This window comes from Balaenoptera musculus, chromosome 12 (genome assembly GCF_009873245.2).
Source record: "Balaenoptera musculus isolate JJ_BM4_2016_0621 chromosome 12, mBalMus1.pri.v3, whole genome shotgun sequence".
Lineage (NCBI taxonomy): Eukaryota > Metazoa > Chordata > Mammalia > Artiodactyla > Balaenopteridae > Balaenoptera > Balaenoptera musculus.
In genome coordinates, this window is record NC_045796.1 from 45,264,932 (window position 1) to 45,277,750 (window position 12,819).

At 39.6% G+C, this 12,819-nt stretch overlaps 1 protein-coding gene across 1 annotated transcript in view; it reads left to right on the forward strand.

Moving 5' to 3' along the window:
• The first annotated feature begins 1,054 nt into the window (after positions 1–1,054).
• The window catches only part of FRK (fyn related Src family tyrosine kinase), a 96,663-nt gene continuing 84,898 nt past the window's right edge, over positions 1,055–12,819 (forward strand). The window contains 1 exon segment of the mRNA XM_036871676.1: positions 1,055–1,469. Within this exon segment, the coding sequence (XP_036727571.1) occupies positions 1,099–1,469 (371 nt within the window). The 5' untranslated portion in view covers positions 1,055–1,098.

Below are 12,819 nucleotides of genomic sequence, written 5' to 3' on the forward strand. Positions count from 1 at the left end.
TGTGTGTGTGTGTGTGTGTGTGTGTGTGTGTGTGTATGTGTTTCTGAAGGATGGGAAATTACATGTCTTTGTGGGAAAATGCAGTGTTTCGGTTTCTCACCATTTTAGTCAGCTGCTCTTGTATTTTTCCAGACTGTAAATGTATTTTGAGGCTATTAAAATCTATTCACAGTGATTAAAAAAAAAGGTAGGAACTCAGTGGCTCTTTCCCAATTGCCCTTTGTCCAGTAACAAATACCTAAACACTTTAATTTTCCATTTTATTTCCCTTAGTGGTGGCAAAACTATCCTACTCGTCCTTATGGAAGAAAAATATCTCTGCCTTTAATTTCTGTGCTGGTAGCATAGCAGGACAAAATGCTCCCTGGGCTAGCCCGTCTGTCCAGGAGCATGGATTTTGACAGCTGCTCTTAAGAGTTTGGCTCCCTGGTGAGGGCGCTAGTCTCTCTTGGGTGTGGGAGAAGGGAGAGGTAGAGAGGCCGGGAATCCCATTTAGATCACAGACACAAAAGAACCAGGAAGTAAGAAGAAATTATTACAGTCTGTTCCCAGCTCAGGATGTTAAAGGCAGTAGCCTGGGCCGGTTGGTTATTCATTGGCATAAAAGAAAGAGCCGTGGGGGTCAGGACTGGTCAAACCACAGAGACAGACCTGACGCGGGAGAGAGCTGCTGGCAAAGGTAAGAGGTGGAGATCTTACCTGGAGTTCACCTCTTTCGCTTGGTAACTTTTTCTTGGGACGAGAGGCAAGAGGACTCTTTTCTGCTCTCAGACGTTTGTCTAAGTAAAGCCCTCTCAAATTTATTTTTGTGGTGGGATTCCTAAGCAGACAAGAAGAAAAGCCACTCTCCCACCGAGCAGCTGCCCAGCTCCCACCCGGTTTTGCTCTGGGGCAGCAGCTACGGCCACAGAGAGCAAGCCGGTGAGTCTCTCCAAGCAGGTCCGCCGGACTGCTGGGAACCAGGGCTTGGTACACGCTCCCCAAACCTGGAGGACTGGTGCTGATTTCAAAGTTTCCAGGTGGAGGAAGAGAAAGTGGATCTGCAGAGAGTAAGGGGAGAGGGAGAAGCCCCTCTCCCCCACTGCCCACGGGGGCGCCATGGGTAACACCTGCCTGAGGCTCCGGACGTACCTGGAGCCCTGTCTCCCCTGCCTGTCTCGGGAGGCAGACAAGTCGGTGGTGATTCAGAACCCATGGACTGTCTGCCCCCCCGATCCTCCCCGGCCGCCGTGTCCGGAGCCCGAGAGAAGCCAGGGCCAGTACTTTGTGGCTCTGTTTGATTACCAGGCTCGGACCGCAGAGGACCTGAGCTTCCGCGCGGGCGACAAGCTCCAAGTCTTGGACACGTCCCACGAGGGTTGGTGGCTCGCCAGGCACTTGGAGAAAAGGGCAGACTGCTCCGGCCAGCAGCTGCAGGGCTATATTCCTAATAACTATGTGGCTGAGGACAGGAGCCTCCAGGCAGAGCCGTGAGTAGTACACACATTTTATTTCTCAGCTCTCTGAGGGCGGGTAATGAGGTTTCCTTCTTACCTATCTGCAAACCCACTAATTTTCAAAGAACTGCCTAGAAAGTATAAGGAAGTACTGGCAAGAATCTTCTAATTGAAACACACCTCCCCTGCTAGGTGAGAGTGAAACTGGAAGGTAACTGTTGAAATGACTTCTATTACAGTTTGTATACCCACAGGCCCTGGGTGCATTTTCATCAACAAAAATGAATGGTGCATTTAATGCTCTATCTTTTCTTTGGCTGTAAAATAAGTCATGCCTCACTTTAACACAGAACTGCATTTTATTTGCAGGTATATCATAGATCTTCCTTAAACTACACTTGCAAATCTAAAGTCCAGCTCTCTCTTTTTTTAAACTTTTGGAAGCATCAACTCCAGTTCTGATAGGCACACACAAGGGTAACTAATGTAGAAGGTCACATTTAGAAGATGCTACATTTTCCCAGTGAAATCATAACTGGATATTTTTCTTTGAGTCCCAGATATGGAGTTATGCTACCCAAATTATGATATCTTTTGGGTTTTATTATGATTAGAAACTAGCCAGCTACAGATGTTTAGGAAGTTTTAACAAGAAAAATAATGACATTATTTCTCCAGAGAAGGAGATTAAGACTTTACCCTGATATTTGAATAAATCCTATGAGTTATAGTGGAACCAAGGAAGAAAATTTTATGTACTTATGCACATATCCATCCGTCCATCCATCCATCCATGTAAGTGTCAGGTGGAGTAGTGGCATGGGGGGAGAAGGGGCAAGGTTATGCTAGTGGTAGTTGAATATAAAGTAGATAAAGCAAGGTCTTGACAATGGATACTTGGGGTCTGGTGTGTTGAGAAGCAGGCGCAGACTGCTACTTGCCCTAAACTTCTTCCTGCCTGGTTCCAGTGAAACCTAAGACTGGGAATGTCTCTCAGGACTCATTTTATAGAGTGGGTCCTTAGTAGAGGAACCTCTGGGAATTCACTCGTTTTCTCATGTATTTTTTCTTTTGATGTGAGCTGCAGCATCCCTTACTGGCCCAGGGAATAAAATTGTAGGAAGAGCCATGGTGCATTGTTGCTGCTTTCCAAACTCAAAGTCAAATACAAAAGGGAGTTGGGGGGCTTTTGAGATTCTTTCCAACGCCAAGGGCCTATAAATGTTAGGAAGCGTCTTATTTTACACCTAGATAGAAATGAACTGAAATCTAGAATTTTGACAAATGGAATCGTTCAATTCTCAAATGAGAAAATCACCTGTATGAACATTTATTTCTGTGATAATCTATACGAAATATCCTTACTTATTCATTGAATGCTTAATTATGTGCATTTATGATATGATTTTCACTACTACATGATTTCCATGTAAGGTATGGTATTATGTATGTTTTATATTCAGTGTAACATATACTATTAAATTAATGCTGTAATATTAATACTAGTGCCTTGAATTCATAATCTACTAGTCTTGGATATTTTCAATTCATTTAACTGCTTAGGGCCTCCGTTTCCTCATCTGTAAGGTCTCTGGGGTCTTCTAGCGCTCTAGATTCCTTGATTATCTGGGAACATGACTTCTTATGTTTCAAGTGTAGTGGTTCAACTACATTCATACCTGACAGAACAGCAAATGCTGAAGAGAGCAAGTAAATTAATACAAGACAAGCAATTCAAAAGAGATAATGTTTTGGGTAACAGGATCAAGCACAGCACCCTTACTTATTTAGATTCTTTTTGCCTACCAAAGACAAAATAAGACAACTAAAGTATTGTGGATATTTTTTCATTCTCAGGGGCTGTCTGTAGCCAAGAATACTCTTTTCCCTCTGTATATAACTCCTGACCTTTCCTCTTGGAATTTGTTCTCAGCAGTGTTCCCCTGTGTCACTACCATCTGGTGTCTCTGTGGTGGGCTTTTCTTGGGATCGTCGCTACCATCTGGTGTCTTCTGTGGTGGACTTTTCTTGGGATCTTCGCATCCACTGGGATAAAAACTTGTTGCCCAGGTGCTGCTGTTACGCCTCCTGGTCAGCATGAGCAACTTGTTTCCTTTTAAGTGTACACCATGGCTTTCACCCGTGAACCCAGATTGCTAATGAGGTTTCTTGCCACCAAATGGCAAAATTGCTTCAATACTTTTAGTGCAGGTGGCTGTAGCCTCTAGAATTTCACCCCATTTCAAGTAGAAGCAGTTTTAACTTAGTCTTCTAAGTGAGGGTGTCCAAATGACCCATAGTGCCTTAATACCCAGGGAATTATTAAAAAAAACTTCTTTTAATAACTTTCTTATATGAGTTTTCAAACTTGTACTTCATTTTTTTCCTTATGAATACTATGAAAGTTAACGTTTATTTTACAATGAGCTCAGTATACAGTATTAAGTAAAGATTATTGTTTATATTTACATGTGTGAGATGAGAGGCAATGGGAAACCAATGAAAGTTGAGTCATCTAGTTCCTTATTAGACTAGTTTAGTGAATGTATTTTAGTGTTCATCTGTTAATGTCTTTATTCTTGACTTACATTAATAAGAAGACAGTGCAAATACTTTTGGAATTATTAGTGGCAGGGCAAATCAGATAAGTTTCAGTGTTGGTTTGTTTCTTTTTTTTTTTTTTTAAAGTTAATTTTTAATAATCTCCCAAATAGTTTTTTTTTTTAAATTTATTTTATTATTTATTTATTTTTGGCTGTGCTGGGTCTTCGTTTCCGTGCGAGGGCTTTCTCCAGTTGCGGTGAGCGGGGGCCACTCTTCATCGCGGTGCGCGGGCCTCTCACTGTCGCGGCCCTCTCCTGTTGCAGGAGCACAGGCTCCAGACGCGCAAGCTCAGCAGTTGTGGCTCACGGGCCCAGTTGCTCCGCGGCATGTGGGATCCTCCCAGACCAGGGCTCGAACCCGTGTTCCCTGCATTAGCAGGCGGACTCTCAACCACTGCGCCACCAGGGAAACCCTGGTTTGTTTCTTCTTGTTTCTTTAACACTAGGAAGTAAAGATGTTTAAAACAAAAGAACTAGACTATTATTAAAAGATAAAGCAATTTTATATTGACTATTAAATTCCACCTAGAAATGCCTTTACCTTTTCTGAATATTTACATTAAGTGATATAATAACCCATTCTTAATGATTTATTTTGTTTTCTAGGAAGATAATTGTTTTATCTTCAAATTTGAACTCCTAGATCCTTTCATAGATGAGTGGTTTGTCCTTCCACATTTCAACATGGAATCCCTCAAAAATCTTACTCTTAGGCCTTCTGATCACTCAAACTCTCTGTACACTTTTTAAATTCCATAGTGTTTTAGAGATATAAAGTTTCACCCAAAAAATAATGGTATGGAAATTACATACGAATCATAGAGCCAAGAGCAATGGCTTTAAATTGCATTGTTTTTATATTAAAAAAATTCAATTAATGCAATATGGTTGATGAAAAGCAAATGATCAAGCAGTTGTATAATTTACACAAAGCATCATTCATCTACAAAGAGTTTAAAAGGTGTTTTGTCTAATTGTTTAAGTGTGCTTTATGCTTTAAATTGCTCTAGGCTCAGAATTACTTTGTGGAAAGATTTTCCTACTCCTCTTATTGCCATGTAAAGGTAGATTATTTTCCAATTCCTCTCCTATTCACCATTTTATGGCTGCCTTTGAAAAAGATCTCAAGAATAAATATTTGTAACTTGTAGTTTGTTGTTAGTTTATGCTTACAGGATAAAAGTGTTAGAATTTTATGAAGTTTGAAGGTAATGGAATTTCTCTCCATTTGTTTAGGGAATATTTTCCTAATCGTGGGCCTCTTTAATGTGTCAGACTAGAGTGCTGTCAAGATTTTATCTAATTTAAAGTCATTGCCATTGTCTGGCTTGAAGAGAGTAGCATGGAGAAATAAAGTAGTATATGCTCAGAAAGAGAATTCTTTTATACCACCATGTAAAAATACAATTGCAACTTTACTATTTGGTGATTTGAATACTGTTGAATTTAATAATTATCTAATACAAGTTGTACACAGTGTTCCTAGTCATCTTCAGCCTAGATGTCAGTGGATTTCTTTCTCTGCTGGGATATAAAGCCTGCTTTTGAATCTTAAAGATAGAGGAACAAGGTGGTTTAAAAATCAAAATTATTATTAATAAAGAAAGAAAGAAAGAAAAAGGCATCAGAACATTCACAAACCAGTCTAACATATCTACTTGGGTAGATATGAGTAGTTTAAATCACTAGAAAATAGTGAGTAGTTTAAATCACTAGAAATCACCTATCGGCAAGCAGTCCCCATAAATATTCTTTTTTTTTTTAAGATTTTTTTTGATGTAGGACCATTTTTAAAAGTCTTTATTGAATTTGTTACAATATTGTTTCTGTTTTATGTTTGGTTTTTTTGGCCACGAGGCATGTGGGATCTTAGCTCCCCAACCAGGGATCAAACCCACCCCCCTGCACTGGAAGACGAAGTCTTAACCACTGGACCCGGGAAGTCCCTCCTATAAATATTCTTAATCCAGATCATTTATTTCTTTTTCTTTGTGCTAGTTTTCAGGGAAGACTAATGCATATAGTGTAGAAATTGAAACAATACATTTTCAGTTTCTTTCCTCTAAGACAAAGTATACTTAGATCTATAGTTTAAGAAACTAAAAAAGACGTTTATGTATATAAGTTAAATGCATTATAAAAATATATATGGCTGTTTATCAAATTAAATGTTTTGGATAATCCCAAGATAAGAATTTTAAGGCAAATAATTTAAATCAACAAAAGCATATTTTATATACCGAGATGATTAGAAAACTCTATGTTATAATGACTGCAATTATAGAATATAGATGAATTATGAATTCATCTATAGAATTATGATGTAGTCTTCTTTCTTATCCTTTGATATAAAATAACAATATGACAAATAGGTTGCTAAAATAATTTGTAAAAAATTACATTTCAGGTATAATGTTATATGATTTTTTATATTAATATAACTGTACTACATTTATGTTTATATAACTGTTTATCTCATTTAATGCATTTTTATATACATTGTCACCATTTTTTAAGAAAAAATGATAATTAACTGCTAAATAAATACACTTTATAAGAACAATGGCAAATCACAGAAGTGAGGGAAAGAGGAACCAACTGAACTTCATTAAAAGTCACAGTTAAAGTATAAGTGTAATTAATAACAGTTTAATATAGTTGATTAATAGAAGTAAAACTTGATTACCTGCATTTCAAAATACCTTTGAGAAGCAATTAAGTGCCATAGTATGGAGTCATTAAATAATCAGTCAGGAGTCATTCTTAATCTTTCTAGGAAAATTGATAATACTCTGGAAATTCAACTACGATTGCATTCAGAACCACTCCTCTCTTAATAAAAACATTGATTATATTTTTCTTTTCAGGTTTTTAACAAATTACTAGTAGTGGAAAAAATTTTGTGAGTGAAATAAACTCACATAAACTACTTTGCTTCAGTCTTAAAGATTAGAACCTAAATTCCAACTTGATTGAATTCATTCTTTGAAAAAAAAAGATAGATTCTATTGGTTTGTTTTTTCAAATTGGTTTGTTTTCGTTCAAGTGAATTTATTGAAATGTTTGGTTTGTCTCTGTAGATATATCCTAGTGTTAACTTTTTCAAGCATTTCACCAAACTGACATCTAAGTAGACACAACCTTCTATATAGTAAAGTAGGACTGTTGTTAAGCAACTAGTATGTCCTGTGTACTAGGTCTTGAGGGTCCCCAAAGAAAAACAAACAAGACTTTGCCTCAGTTAACTGTCTGGTTTTCAGCTCAGAAAACTCCCTTTGTATTTTCCAACTGCCAATACCACAGTGAGAATCTATATGGTAAATAAAAATCAAATAAATTTTTGGGTTTTTCTGGTGGATATTTTAACTAGGTCCAAACGTTAGTGGTACAGAGTTTTGACTGAGGTATAATGCTGGTTGCCCTTTTTGATCTGCCCTGTGGTGTGCTTAAAAACACAGACTATGGGCCCCAAAGATCTGAATTTGAATCTGGCTCTGTCATAACTTAGCTGTGTGACCTTGAGCAATTTATATTAAATAGGAATAAAAATGACCCCTATCTCATAGGATCGATATGTGGCATAAATGTGATTATGTGATTAGAAAGCATGCACCATAGAGAACCTGACCATAGTAAGGGTTTGAGAAATGTTATCTGTTATTTAGCTGGGCAATTCTTCCTTCACCTCTGCCTAAATATGTAATATTTTGCGCACCTCCACTCCAGCCTCAGCTCACAATATTTTCTCCCTATAACAGCACTCACATGCCGAGCGTCTTTACATCTTTCTTCCATACTTTCCTTCACCTGCGGTCTTGGGCTTCTTATAGGAGTGGGCTCTTCTCCTGCTTGCCAACTCTCCCTCCTCTTCTTTTTCTGACCAACTCTCATTCATCCTTCAGGTCTCAGTGTCTATTCCTCTCTCCCTGAAGCCTTTCCTGACATTCTAGACTACATTAGGTCTTCCTGCTCAGAGCCTTTAGCATCATTTGTCATTATTCTCATTTATTTTCTGTAAGACTTGTAAGCTCTGGATGGGGAGGGGGGAAGAGGAGCTATTGCCATGGGCTCTGGAGCTTAGTGTGGTGCCTGTGCCTAATAAACACTCACAAATGTTGGTTGAGTAAATGAATAATTAAATGATGATTGCTTATCTACCAATCTCAGGTCTTTTAAAAAGCAGCTGTCAGAGCCACCTCTTTTCTTCAACTTTTCCTCTCTGAGTTGCTTTTTTACCTACCAGGAAAATCTACTGAGTTTCCTTGTTAAAGGCATTAGGCCATTTTGCATTCTTTTCTCAGTGAATTGTTCATGCCTCAATTTCTGGTTGGACTCATAGTCATAATAGTATAATTTACAGGCTCCTAGAAATTAGTGGCTTTAATCTGTCTCTGGGGGAGAAATACTAAGGGTGTCACAGACTGATTTGTATATTCTTTGTAGTGTGGAATGAATATCAAGCCAGGAACTGATTGTGAATCTCACTGAAGTGATATCTAAAAATGACATATATACACGGTAAACTATACTGTGGTTAATTTAAAGTAAAGGAATCATTGGCCTGAGCTTTTAATGGACAGAAAACCAAAACCCAGTTTGCAAAATTATTGTTGTGGGGCCAGAGTTGTAATTTCAGTTTTTATGGTGAACAGACATAATTTCAAACTATTATGTATATGAAATATTTTTCAGTTCATGCATGCTGAAAGTTTGACTCTTTTACTGAATATTAGTAGATTTTCACTGTTACATTCTAAAACATTACCAAACAGAATAATTACATGTTCTTTTCACTAGTTTTCTTACTGATTAGCTGCTAATTTCTCTGCAGCATTCTCTGACTCCCATTTTTAATGGGAGTTCTTAGCACTGGAAAGATTGGGCCAGTTTTTCTGGGGAAGGTAGTTATGCAGATTAATAGCAGTTTGAATAACATTTCAGACCTCCTGATGGCTATTTTCTTGGGACTGCAACTTTAGCGGTTAGTTTATGTGAATGTTTCTTTGAAGATTAACATAACAGAAGAATTTTGCTAAAATGCATAGATGCAAACATAGAATGTGTGATCTGTATTACCCAACTTCTTGCTTGTTTGGCTAATTTCAGGTACTACACTAGACTATCCCTTCTGTAATATCATTTTTTTCTACAAAGGTTTTCAGTTAGATTTTTTTTTTCCTATTTAAAAATTGAATTGATTTTAGTGTTAGCTTCTTTAATTGTTTTATTCATGCTTTCTTTTTTATTGATAGGACATCTTTTATACTGCCTTTAAATCCAGACTAAATTTCTAAATTAGAGGTTTTTTTCCATTAATTTTGTGCCTTCTTAAGGGTAAAATGAGAATGTAATTCAAGAAATAGTATTACTGAGAACTTTTTTGAACATTTTACTAGGTTGCTAATTTGAAAGGCATTTAGAATCTTATTTCAAAATAAATATTGCCACGAACACAAATGTTGCATAGCACGTTGGCAGCATGATTTGGATGATTCAGAAGAATCCTATATAGTTCCAACGAAAGGCCAGTAATTCAATAGATTTAAGTCACTCTAATGCTGTTCCAATATCACATACACTTTTAGCCATTTCTGAAAATCAGTTATGACATACCAAGATTCCCATTACAGGAAGGACATTATTGCAATCCCCAGAATTGTGCTGCTTGCAAAGTCACTGCCAGGAAGTCATCTCAGGAGGGTGCCTGTGTAATTTCTGTGAAGTAGGACTCAGGACACTTTCTCCAAAATCTTTTCAGCATTTCTAGTCATTGAAGAAGATACAGTCTATGGGATTCATGTATCCATTCAATAAACTTTTTGTCTATATTTACTATGTTAAAGGCACTGTTTTTGAGCAATAGGAGACCCCAAATGAATAAGACAATTCTTTTCCTCCAGAGAATTTTATAATTTCCGGAGGTAAGACTATTAAACCAAGAATGTATGTCAATGCCTATTAGACAAAGACTACCAGGAAGACACCTGTAGTAGTTTATTGTTCATTTCAGGAGAGGAGAACACACACCACGGACAACAGTGGAGCATCTCAGTAAGAGTGTGTTAGGACACATTACAGGATTTGGGGTTGTGACTCTGGGGAGAGTTGAAGGAAGCAAGACTTTGCTCTGGATTGACTGCTGTCAGGAAGTGAGGGTAACTGTATGATTGTGTATTTTAATTAATCTTATAGAGAAAGAGGGAAGACTAGATCAAGATTAAAGCTATAATTGGGAAAGAAACAGCAGTCACTTATATTAGTTAAGATAGGGGGATGCTTGGTTATTTTTGCTGTTGGACAATGTCCAGTCTTTTGTGAGTGTTCAGATATGATTAAGAGTGATCGATCTTGATCGACCTTCAAGATGGCGGAGGAGTAAGACGTGGAGATCACCTTCCTCCCCACAAATACATCAAAAATACATCTACATGTGGAACAACTCCTACTGAACGCTGGCAGAAGACCTCAGACCTCCCAAAAGGCAAGAAACTCCCCACGTACCTGGGTAGGGCAAAAGAAAAAAGGAAAAACAGAGACAAAAGAATAGGGATGGGACATGCACCTCTAGGAGGGAGCTGTGAAGGAGGAAAGGTTTTCACACAGTAGGAAGCCCCTTCGCGGGTGGAGACTGGGTGGGTGGAGGGGGGGAGCTTCAGAGCCACGGAGGAGAGTGCAGACATGGGTGTGGAGGGCAAAGCGGAGAGATTCCCGCACAGAGGGTCGGTGCCGACCAGCACTCACCAGCCTGAGAGGCTTGTCTGTTCACCCGCCGGGACGGGCGGGGGCTGGGAGCTGAGGCTTGGGCTTCGGGTGGATCCCAGGGAGAGGACTGGGGTTGGCGGCATGAACACAGCCTGAAGGGGGCTAGTGCACCGCGGCTAGCTGGGAGAGAGTCCGGGAAAAAGTCTGGATCTGCCTAAGAGGCAAGAGACCATTGTTTCAGGGTGCGCGAGGAGAGGAGATTCAGAACACCGCCTAAACGAGCTTCAGAAATGAGCGCAAGCCGCGGCTATCAGTGCGGACACCAGAGACGGGCATGAAACACTAAGGCTGCTGCTGGAGCCACCAAGAAGCCTGTGTGCAAGCACAGGTCACTCTCCACACCTCCCCTCCTGGGAGCCTGTGCAGCCCGCCACTGCCAGATTCCCATGATCCAGGGACAACTTCCCTGGGAGAACACACGGCGTGCCTCAGGCTGCTGCAACTTCTCACCGGACTCTGCCACCTCAGGCTCACCCCGCATTCCATACCCCTCCCTCCCCCCAGCCTGAGTGAGGCAGAGCCCCCTAATCAGCCGCTCCTTTAACTGCCTCCTGTCTGGGCAAAGAACAGATGACAGAGGGTGACCTACACGCAGAGGCGGGGCCAAATCCAAAGCTGAACCCCAGGAGCTGTGCGAACAAAGAAGAGAAAGGGAAGTCTCTCCCAGCAGCCTCAGGACCAGCGGATTAAATCTCCACAGTCAACTTGATGTACCCTGCATCTGTGGAATACCTGTCTATGAATAGACAACGAATCATCCCAAAATTGAGGCGGTGGACTTTGGGAGCAACTGTAGACTTGGGGTTGCTGTATGCGACTGACTAGTTTCTGGTTTTTATGTTTATCTTAGTATAGTTTTTAGGACTTGTTATCATTGGTGGATTTGTTTATTGGTTTGATTGCTCTCGCTCTTTTTTTTTTTACTTTAAAAATTTTTTTTATTTTAATAATTAAAAAAATTTTATTTTAATAACTTTATTTATTTTATTTATTCTATTATTTTTCTTTCTTTCTTTTTTTCTCACTTTTCTTCTGAGCCATGTGGCTGACAGGGTCTTGGTGCTCCAGTCAGTTGTCAGGCCTGAGCCTCTGAGGTGGGAGAGCTGAGTTCAGGACATTGGACCACCAGAGACCTCCCAGCCCCATGTAATATCAGTTGGCAAGAGCTCTCCCAGAGATCTCCATCTCAATGCTAAGACCCAGCTCCACTCAACGACCAGCAAGCTCTGGTGCTGGATGCCTCATGCCAAACAACTAGCAAGATAGTAACACAACACAACCCATTAGCAGAGAGGCTGCCTAAAATCATACTAAGTTCACAGACACCCCAAAACACACCACCGGATGCAGCCCTGCCTGCAAGAAAGACAAGATCCAGCCCCACCCACCAGAACACAGGCACCAGTCCCCTCCACCAGGAAGCCTACACAGCCCACTGAACCAACCTTACACACTGGGGGCAGACACCAAAAACAGTGGGAACTACAAGCCTGCAGCCTGCAAAAAGGAGACCCCAAACATAGTAAGTTAAGCAAAATGAGAAGAGAGAGAAATACACAGCATATGAAGGAGCAAAGTAAAAACCCATAGACCAAACAAATGAAGAGGAAATAGGCAGTCTTGCCTGAAAAGAATTTCAGAATAATGATAGTAAAGATGATCCAAAATCTTGGAACAGAAGGGAGAAAATACAAGAAATGTTTAATAAGGACCTAGAAGAACTAAAACAGCAAGCAAACAATGATGAACAACATAATAATGAATAAAAAATTCTCTAGAAGGAATCAATAGCAGAATAACAGAGGCAGAAGACAGATAAATGACCTGGAAGACAAAATAGTTGGAATAACTACTGCAGAGCAGAATAAGAAAAAAGAATGAAAACATTGAGACAGTCTCAGAGACTTTGGGATAACATTAAACACACCAACATTCTAATTATAGGGGTCCCAGAAGAAGAAGAGATAAAGAAGGTGACTGAGAAAATTTTTGAGGAGATTATAGTTGAAAACTTCCCT